Raw genomic sequence first — 16,723 nt, 5'->3', positions numbered from 1 at the left:
CTTTTGAACTAGCTGTTCTCCTGCTCTCTTTGTGTAATGAGCTGTATGTGTTCCAAAGTAGTTGAGTGAAGTTAGATCATAAAACAATGGATCTCTGCTCAACCTGAGTGTCAGGGAAAAATTAAAAACATAGTTCAGAAAAAGGTTAAAGAATCACATAAGCCACCAGTGCGGGTACATTCAGAAGATTCCCACCCCCTAAATCAGATGAGAATCTGTTCCTTTACCTGAAATGAAATCTTGGACTGAATAATTTTTTGTTTCTTGAAATAAATTGTGCCAGGTAGGCACAGGTTTTGGACTGATATTCACTAATTCAAAAACAGTTTTAATGGAACTAACCACAAATATATTTGCAATATTTTTCAACACAACCTATAGTAATAATAAGGCAGATACATCTCTAAGCTAAGTACATGTTCCCTAATTGACATTACTTTTAGCCTGGTTTCTGTCAATTCCTGCAGTGGGGCAGTCTGTCCGTCCTCTTCTCCTGACCACCCCAGCAAGGTTCAATAAAATCAGAAAGACCGAAACTGGTGTCTTATCTTAGCTTCTTAACTTGAACAAACATTTCAGGGAACTGGAAAAGAAGCCCTCCTAGAGCAAAGTTTCCCTCTACAGTCAGTGGACACAGGCAAATGCCATTGGATGACTCTGAAAGCAGCCACTGGCTGTAAAATTTAGATACCTAGTCTTATGAAGGTCTTTATAAGATGGTTTTCTGTTGCTTTCCATAGGGGAGAAATGCTACAGCAAGACAGCCTCACTAATTTTCTTGAATGGAAGCTCAAGTTGGGTTCCTCAGTTATGTTTTATCCCATCTGAGGCATCTACAGACCAGTGAAGATCTTCTGGAGCAGAGGTGCTCAGACTCTAGGGTCTGGAGCACAGACCTTACAAAGAGCAGATGAGGGAACTGGGGTTGTTCAGCCTGGAGAAAAGAAGGCTGAGAGGAGACCTTGTTGCTCTCTACACTTTTTGAAAGGAGATTGTAGCAAGGTGGGTGTTCACCTCTTCTCCCAAGTAGCAGGTGACAGAACAAGAGAAAATGGCCTCAAGTTGGGCCAAGGGAGACTTAGATTGAATATTAGGAAAAAAAATCTTTACTGAAAGGAAACAGGCTGCCCAGGGAAGTGGTGGAGTCACCATCACTGGAAGTATTTAGAAGACATGTAGATGTGCTGCTTAGGGACATAGTTTAGTGTTGGACTTAATAAACTTAAAGGTCTTTTCCAACCAAAACAATTCTAATTCTATGACAATTCACCTGCATTGAGAAAGAAATACACTGAGCCCAGGTATTGCATGGTCTGTCTGGCTGTGGCCATCAAGCACACCCACAGCTCTAGATAAGCTGCAGGGTATGATGAGGGTGTGATGCTGGTTGAAATGGCAAAGAGGACCTAGGCAGGGGAGCTGGGGCTATGATAGTGAATACTGAAAAATAAAAAAAGATAAAATCCTTAAGAAATAATTTTTTCCGTCTAGATTTAGTTCATATACATTATTTCTGCTGCTCACAAAACAACATATTTAAATATGTCATTTGCTTTTATCTGCTCTTGCAAATGACAAACTTTCCAAATTCAACTGCTGGAGTACTAGGGAAGCCTGTCCTTAGCACACCAATTGCTTTTCCAGGACATCAGATGCAAATCCTGTTGTAGGAATTTATCTTTTGTGGGAGGATTTGCTGATATTGCAGTCCAAATGCCTAACTTTTACAGGAACAACCATTGCACTGACTCTTGCTTACATTTTTAATCTTTCTTTGGCCTCTGGCCATTTTCTAAATAAATGAAACATGCCTGTATTGTTCCATCCAGCAGACAGATGATAAAAAGTCTGTTTCAGACTATAGGCAAGTCAGTTTTCAGCCAGTCACTTCTAAAGATATGGAACAAGTACAGCAGTCTTTAAGCTTAATACTACCCTTTCACATTTTAAATCAATTTACAATCTTTCTTTGTAATCAGTTTGGTTCGATCCCAAATACAGTACAGGGGATGTTTTATTGCCAATTCTTCATTTCTGGTATGATGTTCTTGATAAGGGTTATGTCAAAGACAACAATTCTTGATCTATGCAGAGTTTTTGATACAGCATCTCACACAGGTCCTTTGTTTAAATAAAGCTTTGAATGGTACATATATCTTAACAAGTCATTTTTCTAACAATCTCCTTTGAAGGTCACAAAATACTGCTAATGATAGCTGGAATACAAGGACCCTTTGCCTTCTAGAATTACCGTTGAGAATATACTTGGATGAGATCAGTTTTTATGTATAATAATGATAGAATCTATTTGCAATGCTCACAAAATAACAGATTTACTTGTGATAGGGAAGACACAACACTTCATAAGCTAATACATAATTCAACTAAGAATTCTGATTTCCAGTCTGTCTTAAAGTAGTCTTAGGATATAGATAACTTCAATGTGATTTATACATGCAGCAATCTAAGAATTCACCAAATACCTAATTACCAGTAAGATTCATTTTGCACATGAATTCAGAAGACTTCTAAAAGATAAATTTAAAAAATGTGGTGAAATGAAGAGCTTCATATGGTCTGGAAGCTCGAACCATTAACTCAGAAGCAAATGAAAATCTGAAACTCTTAGGTATTAAAAAAATCTTAGGTATAGCTGCATATCTCCACAGAAAAGACCCTCTTTTTTACCTCAAAACTTTATATTGTTAATAAAAAAAGCCAGAACAAAACAAAACAACAAACAAACAAACTTGGGTTTTTTATCAAGGATCCCTGCACATCTGGCTATTCATTTGGAGCCATGGCAATAGCTTTGCCTGGGCTGTCAGTTCTGGGCAAATGGCAACCATGAATGCACCAGTGCTCACACTCCCCTGCAGCTGTTATGCAGCCTATTTGCACACATTACAGATGCAGATGTGCAGTATGTTTTCTGCATATGCAATAAGCCCCATACTCCCAGAAATGTCAGGCTCACAGTGCATGAACTGGGCATTTCTACACAACCTTCATCCACAACTCCTAGAGAGCCCTATAAAATGTTGGCCCCTTGTGCCTGCTTGTGGTAGATCTATTTGGCTAAAAAGTCTGACTGAGAACCATACTGAAGCATACCTGTGTCAATTCCAGTAAAAAAATCAGGTCAGGACAGCTTCCCTGGCCCCAAGGGAAGAAGCAGGAATTATGTGTCCATGATGCTGTACTCTTCCCCCAGATCAAGGTGGCCCAGTTCAGACTGCTCATTAGGGACAATCATGTTGTCCCTTACGTTGTGCCGGGGCAGTCTGTGTTTGTGAAGTAGTTGGCACAGGGAAAAGCTGTGCCAGGACTTGCTCCCAGTTAGAGGATACAGGTAATTTCCAGACACTGTTGGAAGCCATGTTCTAACCATGTTTTGTTTATTTTATTTCTGATGTCACTGATGGTTAGAGGAAAGAAGACCCAAATAGGAATTACAGAAGAGGTAGGTGAAGCAGCCTTTGTCCTAAGGGACTGGGCCCCCCTTTCAGTGGAAATAGTGAATGGTGGTCTCCAAATTTCATGAAACTAAATGAGGGACCAATAATTTGTTTTAAATATATTTCTTGTATTGGATGGTGTTTGCATTTTGCTTGACATTAAGCTCTTTGAGTTTAAAACTTGGGTGCCTCAAACTGCTACAGACCTGATTGTTCTTTCTAAATCCAGCCATACAAGTGTCCTCTGCTTACACACCACCCTTCTTCTGTGCCTGTGACCAATGTGTAACTCTCTCAGAACCACTCTGTAGCCCACATTTCTGGTCCTGTGGACATATATTTATGCATAACAACAGATGGGATATAAGTAGAGAGTTGGCAGATCACTCCTCCTAATATATTTGTCTTTTAGAATAACACTGAAACAATAGTTTCAAGTTTACCAGTGAAGCCCAGTTTCTAATCAAATTATGTCCCGTAGCTGATGGAACTTTCCTTTGAATTGTGGCATGATTTCAAGTTCTTCTTAGACATCAGATAGTCCATGCAGATGCTAGCCATTTTATGAATGCTATCATTCATGGATGGGAAGCCTTCAGTAATATTCACACCTAGTCTGATATTAAAGAATTCTCAGAAGAGAAATCTTGGCTATGGTGTTTCCCCCTCCCCTGTCTTTTGAGGCCTGAACATTAAAATGCTCATGGCTAGGGCATTTAGCATTTGTGTTTCTTCATCTCACAATCCTTCTCTCCCCAAGAAAAGTTACTAACTCCATCTCAGACTCCTTAGGATATCTGGCATGTGCATATGGTGCTAGAGTATCCCATGAAAGACCTACAAGAGATCAGTGTCCTGCTAGACCAGAAGTGGGTGGTCATGCGCTTTGGCTCCGTGATCATATCAAGCCTGCAGTCAATAAATGCCATAGATACTGGAGAATTTTTGGGTTGTGTAGAGATGGGCCTCTATTTTAGGAGGAGCTGAATGTCACCTGAAGGATGTTTCTCTTTTCAGCCTAGACGTGTTTTCATAAAAATATGAACCTGCATCAAAAGTGTCTGAAGCCAGTGACCACTTACTGGGAGAGGAGTCAGGCATCCATCCATCCATCCATCCATCCATCCATTCACACAATATTCTCCCATAAGCCTTTCTTCCCTAGGAGAGTGGTCTATAAACACCACTCAGAGTTTTCACAAGTACTTTTCTTTTTCTGCCAGTTCCTATCCCATTCTATCCATGGTAGAAGACAGAGATGCCCTACAGAATCTAGTGGAGAACTGTAATGCCAGCCCCAGTGACAGAACTCCAGTGGGTCTGCTGGGGGACTGGGTCTGGTTTTCAAGCACATTATAACCATCTTTGGTGACAATTGTGCTCGGAAGATTGGCACACAGGATCTGCTAGAAAAGAAACTGAGCCTGGATGGAAGGATCTCCCTGAAGACAGCACTATGAAGAGTTCTGTTTTTCAAGTTCCCACTTGGAGTATTTTCTGCAAGAGGATGTCTGTTGGTTACACTTGTCTGACTGGAAGCAGAAGTTAACTGTTTAAATATCATCATTAACTGTGATGGACTTCTGTAATGATTTTTGTACATGGAATTCTGTCTTAGTTATTGCTGGATATTGGAATTATGTGTCACTTTAGTAAAAGGATTGCTGTTTCTAACAAGCAGGGAGAAAAAAAATATTGCCTGCAATTAAACTATTAAACACATAGTAGTTGTTTAGAAAGAATTCCTCAAAGGCAAAAAATGGGAACACAGAAGATTGAAAGAAATTAAAGCTGTTTAAAGATGGATGAGGAAAAGGAGGGGAGGCATTTTCTGGACTAGATATATAGCATTCTAGGATAACTAGTACTGATTTCTCTGCAAAATCTAGGCTTCTTTTCCTCAGCATCAAAGGGATGAAACCTCAGGTCCTATAGACTGGCAAACAGACTTCTGAAACACTTTTGGTGCACTCAGCTGCACAGACACAGGCGTATATGTAATTTATATGAACATATCTTAAATGGTCTTTTACCCAGATATATATGCATAGGTTTGTGGTAGATGTGTTTAGTTGGGCTTTTTTACCTTACAGATGCTACATTTCTAACTTCTGATATAGTGGAACAGCATGAACTACCAAAGTATTGTTGGAAAATAATAATAAAAATAATATTATGGCACAGCACATAGGAGAGTCACTGTAACAGTAAAACTCAAGCTTTATCTTCTTTTTTACCAACCTGGACATTTTTTTCTTTATTTTTCATGTTCTGCCTTTCAAGTGAACACTTGTTTTCTGAGACTGTCCTAGTGGAGCTAAGAAATTCAGTGAACCAGAGGAAGGCAGGTGAGTATGGCCACTTAGGATGCAACAGCTTTTAATGTGGGTATGTTCAGAAAAGTCTCCATGTGTTTGTGTTTTTTTTAAACGACATTAATATAATCTTTTTTTCTTTTTCCTTTTTTTTTTTTTTTTTTGCTTTCCAGTGTCTGAGTCATAATCTGGAAGATATTTTGCAGTATTTTACTGCTGTAGATGAGTGTATCATGCACATTAAATAAGTGTTGCTACTGTTCACTTTAAGCCAGCTCACAGTCTGTATACTCATTCAGCTTTTTTTCTCCAAACAGTATACATCATTCTGAGCAGCTTCTATAAACAGACCAAGTTCTGCTTGCTATAGCAACACACCTCCAAGAAGTGAATTTTTTGGTTGGTTAAATAGAGGAAAAATAATATTTCTTATGTGTTCTGAAAAGAAATTGGGAAAACCAATATACCTGGGTCAGTAAATATTTGCTTGTGCTAAGTTCACAGTAAGGTACACACCCACTCTTAGGGTGTGATGGATGCACAGAAGATGTGGAAAAAAATGTAAGAGATAATGGTAACAACAGTGCAGGAAAAACCATAATGGTAAAAGGTTCTTTCCTGCTCATCTGAGGTTTCTGCAATCTGGATATCTACCTCTAGATAGATGGGCTAACTCTGAGATAGGTATGAAGTTGGTCAGATGATTGCTACTAGAAAAAGACACTAAATAATCAAATTGAAGCTAGATATTTGCAAAATTAAATTAGGCAATATGAATCCCGTGGTTTCTGTGGGTGTGCTGTATTTTCTCCTCTAATTCTGGTTTCCTTCATTTTCTCTCTTTTACTCCTATTTGAGTTGAAACACAGGTAAACTTTGGGAGTGTTTATTTCTGTTAAAGCTAGAATTGGTAATTGTTACCTATAGGTGTGACACTACCTTATCTAGTGCAGAGAACAAAAGCAATTTCTGCTGAGGCCTGGCTGGAATCTTTGCTTGAATGCTTTTAAATGAATATAGTTATTTTCTTTGAAGTAGACTATTTTCAGTGAGAGATGTACTCAATCAGATGAATACTGTCATGAAGACCCATTTAAAATAATTATTTTCAGCTTGAAAAATTGACTTGGATTCCAGTTAAAAATTCAAACATGGTTTTGAGAGTTGTTCTATAGATATGTAATGCCTGTATGTGTTCTTTCTGGCCATCTTTATGTTAGGCCTCTGTATGTTCCTTTGAGTCGCAGCAGAACCTCCTAAGGTCACTAGGATTAAAATTCAAGGATTAGCCAGCTCTTCTTTGGTTTTTAATTAAAAAAAGCCCCAGAGCTTTGAGATCCATTTTGTGAGACAAGCAAACCTATTCTGGAGGACAAGAGGACTGCACACCTGGACCTGTTCCCTTCTACCATTATGTGTGTGTTTCTTGTGACCAAAATGGCAATTTTTCCTACCACAGAGTGAGACTGTGCCAAGGCACCTTGTGAAGAGATTATCCCATTACCTGAACCAAGGGAGGTAGATGCCACGTTTCCATCAACTGAGGGAGTATTTTTGGTCACACCATGAGAAAGCACCATGATTTTCTTTGGTGAGTCAAAACACATAGACTTCATTGCTGGCTTATGTTCTGGTAAAGTATGCTAAGCATATACCATTTGTCATTTAAATAAACTTATTTTAATGTATTATGGAGCATAATTCATGTTTCCTTATACACTTTTATTAAGGTTTCCTGTTTTCATATTAATCTGTTTTTCCTTTTTTGTGTGCACCCACCATCAGTTTTGAGGATAAAGGAGTGTGATTCTTGCCTAAAGGCAAGAGAAATTTAAAAAAAAAAAAAAAAAAAGACTGAACAAAGTATTTGTTTCAATGCCACACATTTAATTTTGAATAAATCCAAACAAAACAATAATTTGACCTGTAATGAAGCAAGAACATTATTTCAGCCTAGATAACTTAATCACTGAAGTTAAACATATCCATAGGTCTTTCACCAGAAAACGCTTGCATACATACAGCTGATCCTTAAATGTGCAGATCAATGGATATAAAGTTATGCATGTAAATATCTGAATCACTGAAACAATAAATAGATTAACTGGGCCCATTAGTGTAATTTGTTTGCTGAAACACTGTAAAATGAAGCGTAATCAAAAGTAGAAACATTTTTGTCTTTTACATGACAGCCTCAACTTAACAATGAATCACACTTCTTTTTCAGTTTCATTTCTTGCTCCAAGCAAAATTTGAAAGTTTCTGCTTGTGTAGGGGAGGAGGAAGGGGGTAATTCCACAGCTGAAGGTAGACAAAGGTAGAGTTGCTTTGGCAGCAGAAAGAAATTTTTGTTTGGCAAAAAGGGATGCTTGCATTTGTACAGACATTTGGATTATTAGAAGCAGCCCTAGCAGAAATGAAGGAATGGGCAAGCATGCAGGTGAAGCCTGAATGCATATGAAGTGGTTCTGCAGTGTGTAAAATGATTGTCCTCAGATAGGATGCAGTTCCCTATTGTATGCATTTACCTTTTTGGATGTGATCACTCATATGGACCCAAACGAGAATTTTACACCCATGTGTGCAAAATTAAGACTTGAGTATTTACAATGATATCACCTCAGCAGTTCTGATCAGTCCAATGCTTTACACCAGCATTTTCTTTCTGTAGGACACCACTGAGGTTTAAAAGTGCTGTCAAGTATGTGATTCTTAAACTAACAAGATTTCTTTGTCATCAGCTCCTGACAGAAATTCCTAATCAGTGTATCTTTTGTAGATAATGATATAGTATATCCTCTGCTTACATAGACAAATAATATATCTCAAATGTGCATGAGCAGCAACGAAAAGTTTTAAATATTTAATGCATATGAATTACTGCATTCTTTTTATTTCAGAATGAATGTCATTCTAGAGCCTCATTTAGAGCCATTTGAGAATTTCTGTTTGGGGCATTTGGAAGTATCTGAGAAAAATATTTCTATCTGAAAGTTCCTGGAAAAGATTATTATAGATCCTGGGAGCAATATGCATTCAGAGATTGTGGGAGACCCTCATGAATCAAAATAAATGAACAGCTGGAACGCCCATTCTGGTCTATTTATGTTAGAAGTACTCAACATCTCTGAAAATTAACTGGCTTAGCAGATGCCTAAATAAGGATGGATTGATGCTTTGACAAATATGAGCTTAATAAGTCAGTTTTGTAAATGTACAGCAATGTTTGCTATAACATTTCCATCATACATCACAGCCAGGGAGGAAACAGGATGTCTGGACCAACTGCAGGTGATGCCTCTAGACTTGACTCTGACACATGCAGAAACTGCATCCGGAGGCTTGCAGGGTTGGACTCCCAGCTTTTCCAGCAGTGTACAAGAGCCTGCAATTTGGTGTCATTTTCAGGACTAGAGGTTGAATCAACGTTATTTACTAAGAACCCTTTCTCCCTGTGGCAGGCTTTCCTTCTGGGAAGGTTTCAAACACAGCAGCCACCTCTCTCCTGCTCTCCCAGTGCTCTTGTACAGACTACAGTGCACCAGTCAGAAGCCTCTTTCTCTCTTTGCTAACTCAAGTACTGAGGAAAGTTTTACAAGACCCATCAGTGAATGTTGCAATCCAGGCATATGATATGGCAAATTAATCACTTTGAAGGCAAGTGGTTTCAGTGGGGACATCTTCAAAACACATGGTGAGGTTTGGGCTTTGGCACTTAGGTCCCCCCCGTACTTCAAGCAAGAAAAAAAATCAGGAAAATTAAAAGAATACAAATTCAGATTAACGTAATCTCAGAGTTATGAATGCATATGCTCAAATTTCAGGAAATGTTTTTTTCATCCTTATATCAACTCAGCTGTTTTGCATATGTTGGCCTTGATTAATTCGCCCTGTTTCGGGGCACAGATGTTAGTATGTTTTTAATATTTGTTTGATATCTGAGATTTACAATTGCTAGGTATACTTCAGTAACATGTAGTATTTGTCTCTTAAATCTCCGGGATTGTGGCCATCAGCCAATCTTAGGTTGGTAAAGCTAATTTAATGTACATACGTACCTGCATATGAAAATACACATCATTGTGGATCTTATTTTGTGACTATGGCTCCTTGGGGCAATCTCAAGATATAGGACCTATATGATCATAATATTCACTGTGAGGATGGCAGCTACAAGGGGCTTTGGCTCTTCCCATGCCCAGCCCTAGAGGACTGAAGTTCTACCAAATGGCAGAGGCTGGCAGGTGTTTTCTGGAGGGGTTCTGGTCCAATGCCCTGCTCAGGGCTGGGCCAGCTACAGCTCAGGGCAATGTCCAGTTGTGTTTTTAACATCTCCATGGCTGGAGTCTGCTTGGTTGTTCAGAACAACTTGCTTCAGTGCTTGACCACCTGCACATTAAAGGTGTTTACTGTCTTAGCAGAATTTCCTTGCAGTTCAGTTTGTGCCCTCTGCCTCAAGCCCTGGCAGTGGGTACCGCTGAGACGGGCCTGGCTCCATCCTCTTTACATCCCCCATGAGGTTTCTGCGTACAGGGAATTACACCCTCCCTGAACTTTCCCTTCTCCGGCCTGAGCAACCCCCGTGCTCGGCCTTTTTTTATGTCAGATCTTCGAACCCGTGAATCACCTCCGTGGCCCCGGGTTTCTGCCTTGAGGTCTCACCTCATCAAGCCTAACTGAACCTCTATCACCCTCAAGACAAAGCTTTCGGCCGATGGCCATGGGGCTGTGGCGGGTTCCATTCAGCTGTGGCTACCCCAACCTCTGCCACAGACCCCTGTGGGACAGCGTTTCCCTGCCAGCCCTCAGGATGCGAGGCGAGTGCATAGGAAAGCAGGAAACTGCCTGTCCCCTCCTAAGCCGACAAGTAGGGAGGTTGAGAGGAGGAAGTGGAAGAGGGCGAGAGGAGCTGAACGAGCACCCCAGCCCAGCCCAGCCCAGCCCAGCCCAGCCCAGCCCAGCCCAGCCCAGCCCAGCCCAGCCCAGCCCAGCCCAGCCCAGCCCAGCCCAGCCCAGCCCAGCCCAGCCCAGCCCAGCCCAGCCCAGCCCAGCCCAGCCCAGCCCAGCCCTGCCCTGCCCTGCCCTGCCCTGCCCTGCCCTGCCCTGCCCTGCCCTGCCCAGCCCTGCCCTGCCCTGCGATCCCCCACCCGTCCCACCCATCCGCAACCCGCGGAGCACTGAGGGGTGCGGGGAGAGATCGGCTCTGCCGGGCCCCGTCCCGCCTGCAGTGGCTCGTACCATTCCCCCCAGGTGGGAGAGGGGGGAGGTGGAAGCGACAGCGCAGCCCCAACCTCCTCCATACTCTGTCTGCCGCCCACCTCTCCCCCACACCCCCCTTTCCCTCTCGCCGGGTGGCGCCGTCCTCCCGCCGCGCGCGGCGCCTCTTCCCGCCTCTTCCCTCCTCTTCCCTCCGCCCCGCCTTGCGCGGCCCCGCCCCGGCCGCCATGTTGCGGCGGCGGCGGGAGCGGCGGCGGGGAGGCCGGGAGGCGGCTGTGGGGTACGCGGCATGCAGAGCGCGAAGCAGCGTCCCGGGGACGCGCACCCTGGCCAGTGGGTGCTCATTGCACCAGGTAACGCAGCGGGGCTCCGAGGTGGGGCAGGCTCTGCCGCAGCGCCTATCTCTCGCTCTTCACCGCGCCCCGCTGACTGGCCCTGGCGGTGTTTACCCGCACCGCGGCGGGGCTGGGCGGTCGCTTGGCAGGAGAGGGATGCCTTCCTCAATGGGCTGAGGCAGAAACCTGGGCTGCTGTTTGCAGCCAGCCCCAGCGTGGTAAGGACGTGGCACAGTCTTTACACGAGGCCCTCCCAGGTGCCCCCTTTCTCCTCTGAGGCCCTGTTTCCCTCACTGCATTTGTTCGTTTTGTTTTCGTGGGCCCTGAGGGTTTACCAAATGTCAGCTCGCCCCCAGTATGCGAACAGCGTCGTGCGGCCTGGAGAGAGGAGCTGTAGAAGAGAACTCCTGTCACTGAGGTCTCAGATGGAGCCATTGCCTCCCATCTTGCCTCTATCCCCCGAGTCCATCCCTGCATTTTTGAAGGAAACGAGTTCGTGCCCTCAAGCTCAACTTTAAAACCCTTAAAAGTTTTTGATAGCTCAAGTCCTAAGCTAGGCTAATACCTCAACCCCTCCTCTCTGTAGGCTAAAGAAGACCTGTGCATGGCAGCTCTACAGATGCAGTATACACAAGGTTTTAAACACTATAAAGGCTTAATTTCTCTCACTTAGCCCTGAATAAATGGGAAGATACTTCTCCCCTTATATTATTTCTGCCTAGTGTCAGGTTTTAATAATTTAAATTCACGGGTCACAGGAGGTTTTTGTGTTAAGAAACAATGAAATGAAACAATGTGCTCAGACTCCAAGATGCTAAGAGGAAGGATATGTTTCGAAAGTGTTTGGGTTTTTCCTAGTTCAGCTTCATCAGGAAATGAAACTTCCACAATTATCTGTGGGTCAGCTTTCTACTGTGCCTGTTTCTTCTACCACCCAAAACCTCTGAGGTTTTGTTTCAACCAAACCTGATAAAAAGGAGCTCTTTCAAGTAATTTAATGAGTTTGTGAATGTGCCTGCAATTATGTGAGAAATGCTATAGGTGACACCACTGAAGGAAAGGTAGTTCAGCAGAAGTTAAAAACAAGTCAGGAGCTCAGTCTTCAGTCATGAATCTGTAAGAAAACAGACTTCTCTAGTTATATGAGAAACAGAACCACTTGTTACAATTTCACCAAGTCTTCTTGGAGTTTTAACTTTTCAGTTTCACCCTTTGGTGTATGGCATGCTTAATGCCTAAGAAAGGAATGTGTAAGTGAGGAATTCTTGTGTTTTAATATTGACTTTGCAGACTAGCATTTAAAGCAGAATCTTTATCAGATGACTGGCTATGCCAACAGATGTCCATACTGTGCAAATATTTACAAATATGCTTAACTTAGGCATGAGTAGTCAGTTGTGTGCAGTAAGTTGAATTCTTCAGTAAGTGTTGGAGGACTGGAGCCAGAGCTTGTAACTTTCATGAAGCCAGACAGTTTGTATTACCAATTATGCCAGCGCAGCTCTGACAAAATTTATATAGTACTTCAGACCTGTAAGAAAGTTTATTAAGGCTTAGTAGAACCTCAGAGCACCTAGTTATTTAAAAAAGACTGTGGCTGATAATTTCAGAACTCCATGGCTGATCCAGCATGCCAGTCGTATGAATAGGACTGCTGAAATAAAGTAGATTTAATGGCTTTAGATTGGTTTGAACATTCTTTTCAGAAAAGACATCTTTGAAGCATTCAAGCTTTCACACACCATTCCAGGAGCTGCACGTGTACTCTCTGGTGTACTTCATCCTTTAGGCTCTACCCGAGGTTTCCAACCGCAGCAGAGTCTTGGGTGTCTGATTTAATAAAAACAAGTTGAAAGGCACAGCAGCAGGGGCAGCTCACACTGGGTGCCTCTGAGAGGGATGCCAAACAAAGAAATGCCTGGGCAATTACACCCTTGTGAATTGTACCCCCTCTCTCATGCAGTCTTCACATATTTAGTCCATTGGTGATTTTTGGTCTGGGATCTTTAAGCACCTTATTAGATTCTTATGTGCTCTTATCTTGTTGATTTGCTGCCTCTGCTGACAGTTGTAGTCTCCTCATCTTCTGCTTTAGTGTCCAGCCTTCTTGAGCTGTTCTAGAGGGCTCTACATAGAATCACACACAGCATGGTAGGGGTTGGAAAGAACCTCTGAAGAGCTTCTTATCCAACCCTCCTGCCAGAGCAGGATCCCCTAGAGCAGATTACACCTGAACATGTCCAGGTAGGTCTTGAATGTCTCCAGGGATGGAGACTCCACAATCTCTCTGTGCAACTTGTTCTAGTGCTCTGTTACCCTCATATTAAAGAAATATTTTCTTATCTTCTGGTTAAATCTCCTGTGTGCCAGACCATTCCTCCTTGTTCTGTCACTGGACAGCACAGGGAAGAGTCTGGCTCCATCCTCCTAGCACCCACCCTTTAGATATTTATAAACATTGGTTTATAAATTGAGATCCCCCCTCAGCCTCCTCTAAGCTGAGCAGCCCAGCCTCTCTCAGCCTTTCCTCATAAGGCATATGCTCCAGTCCCTTATCACCTTAGTGTACCCGTGCTGGACTCTCTTCAGTAGTTCCTTGTCCCTCCTGAACTGGGGAGCACAGAACTGCACACAGTACTCCAGGTGAGGCCTCCCCAGGGCAGAGTAGAGTGGGAGGATAACTTCCCTCGACCTGCTGGCTGCACTCCTAATGCACCCAGAATGGCATTGGCCCTTTTGGCTGTGAAGACACATTGCTGGCCCATGGGGAGCCTGTTTTCCACATGACTCCCAGGTCTTTTTCCCCAGAGCTGCTTTCCAGCAGGTCAGGCCATAATGTGTACTGATGGACAGGGTTATTCTTCCCCAGATGGAGTACTCTATAGTTGTCCATATTGAACTCATTGGGTTTCTCCCCATGCAGCTCCCCAACCTGTTCAGGTCCCACTGGATGTCAGCACAGCTTTCTGGTGTGACAGCCACCCCTCCCAGCTTTGTATCATCACTGAATTTGTTAATGATACATTATCCAGGTCATTGATGAATATGTTGAACAGGACTGGACCCAGTACTGACCCCTGAGGAACACTGCTAGTCAAAGGCCTCCAGCTGGACTCAGCCCCACTGACTGCAGCTCTCTGGGCTCTTCAGCCAGTTCCTAATCCATCTCTACTGCCCGACTGTCCAATCCACTCTTCTCAAGTTGGGCCAGAGTGTCACTTCCTATTGCAAGTGATTAATTCTCTCATTTCTGGTACTGCAGAATTTTGATCAGTGTGTATCTATCTCATGCTTCATGTACACACCACAGGACAGAGCAACAAACCACACAGCTCAGCAGGTATTTTGAATGGATTATAGGAGTGGTTGGAGGACGAAAGGGAGAGCAGAGTTGCCTGAGGTGAGGGACTGTTGATGTTCAGTTGTCAGGCCAGTCAGCCTGTGGTTCATTTCAGTCCATTGCCTGCAGTCATACTTCCTGTAGCATTCTTTCCTTGTGGACTTCTCTTACCACCAGCCTGATGATGGTCTTTGCTCTCATCAGCCCTTTGCCACACCAGCAGACTCAGGTTGATTGGCATGGTAGAGTCACACAAGCAAAGTCTTGAGTAGGAAGGTGAAAAGAGAGACTCAGACAGTATATCTTGGGCTGGCTGGCAAGCAGCTTCTAGGTAAGGTAGGAAATTTTACCTTCAGAAATTGTAGCCTGCCTTTGTCCTGGTAAGAGGTGGTGTTAATGCTGATTTTTTTTTTTTTTTTTACTTTTTTTTTTTTTTTTTTTTTTTTTTTTCTTCCCACAGAGGCAGGGTGTTTGATATGCCAGTAAAGTCATCTCTTTGTTTTGATTTATAAGCATAATTGTTCCTATATTAGGGATTGAAATACAAGGACAGGACAAGGGGCCAGCCAGAAATCTGGGTGAGAGGAGTAAGGACATGTTGGTCTGGTGGAGAGGGCAGGATGAGGAGAAAAAAGGTGGTAACTGTTAATCACTTCTAAAAGGCTGTAAGCTGCTGCTGTACATTATGCAGCCTTGTAAATAGTCGAGAAAAAATGATGAACAAACAGGAAGAGCACAGATGAAGGGATTTGGATTATGGAGGGAGTTGGGGGCAAAAAAACTGAGCATGTGGGTAGGGGCAGAACTGCATGCTGGGCTCGAAACAGTCAGCTCTTTGAGCAGTCTCCAGTTGCAGAGTAACTATGCTGTGAATATACAGGCACCAGATTTGGCCTAGAGCAGACTCAGCTCAGCACTAAGTTTATTAGTTCAAGTGCTGTGCCATGTTAACACATCTCTGCTATTTCCAGGACCAGCTTTGCAGTGCAGCTGCTTTCAGACAGTTCCTGAACTAATAAGTCCTGATGGACCCAAGCTGGCTCTGTGCAGACCCACTTGGGTGTTTCTGTGCTGTGCTTCACGTTCCAGGGTATTTTATTAGTTTGGCTGGAAATCCAGGTCTGAACTTGCTTTGTGCAGGCAAACTGACGTCGATGGATAAGAAGACCTCCCAAATCTGGACGTCTGGAGGAATCATGGTACAGAGACACCAAAGTGCTAACAAGTCCTGAAGGACCCACATGAACTTCACTGGTGGATGGCCATTTTCATATTGTGCTTTTCTGCATTTCTTGTGGTAGTTGGGTAATCAGGGATGTTCTGTTACCCATGTATCTGAGTCCTTTGCCCTTGAGAATGCAGAGCAGCCTATACAGGCTTCCTGTTTTACTGGTCTAGCTACTGAACATGTAGAAGGGAAAAGAACTGGCTCCTGAGGATTAAAACCTAGCCATCTCACAGCTAGAAAGTTACTAATGATGTACTGCAGTAGAGAAAATTCTGTGTTTACTTAGTATTCATGTACACGAACACGAATTATTTTTTTATGTGCATATAGGAGATTTTTACTTGCTTTGTGAAAAATTATTTTGTCTAGAAATTATTTTCTAGACAAAGGAATAATACTGAGACCCCACCTATTTGTAGGGTTCTAAGGGCAAGGCTCTGGAAAACACTAAAATACATCAAATAAAGTCACCGTGCATGACATAGTTCTGATCGGAACTCTGTATAACAAATAAAAAAAATTTTACATAGTGGCTTCAAACTGAATAGTACCAAAAGCAACCAGAATCACACCTAGCTGCTTAACAGGGTGGGCGTGAAGGGCACTCTCTTTTCAGTACATTTTCTCAGGGGTAGGTGTTATGTCAGAATGGGAACTATTTATATCCTTTACTGGTTTTAGCAAAGGGGTTAGGAATTGAAGGTAGTTGTTGAAGTCTGGTATTTTACTCTACACCTGAAGTTAAGATCGTTGATTTGTTCTGTGTTTGTCTGTATCAAGAAAAGAAGTTGGGGTTAGGGGCTAGCTGCAAGCTGAAGACTATTTTCCAC

The 16,723-nt window shown here is 42.8% G+C and overlaps 1 protein-coding gene across 2 annotated transcripts in view; it reads left to right on the top strand.

The window, feature by feature from the left end:
* Window positions 1–11,205: 11,205 nt before the first annotated feature.
* RNASEH2B (ribonuclease H2 subunit B) overlaps window positions 11,206–16,723 on the top strand; it is a 42,063-nt gene continuing 36,545 nt past the window's right edge. For both annotated transcript variants that reach the window (XM_071738720.1, XM_071738713.1), the window contains exon 1: window positions 11,206–11,343. In XM_071738720.1, the coding sequence (XP_071594821.1) occupies window positions 11,280–11,343 (64 nt within the window). In that variant the 5' untranslated portion in view covers window positions 11,206–11,279. The remainder of the gene's footprint in view (window positions 11,344–16,723) is intronic.

This window comes from Heliangelus exortis, chromosome 1 (genome assembly GCF_036169615.1).
Source record: "Heliangelus exortis chromosome 1, bHelExo1.hap1, whole genome shotgun sequence".
Taxonomy (NCBI): Eukaryota; Metazoa; Chordata; class Aves; order Apodiformes; family Trochilidae; genus Heliangelus; species Heliangelus exortis.
This window is presented reverse-complemented; position numbering and strand designations above follow the sequence as displayed.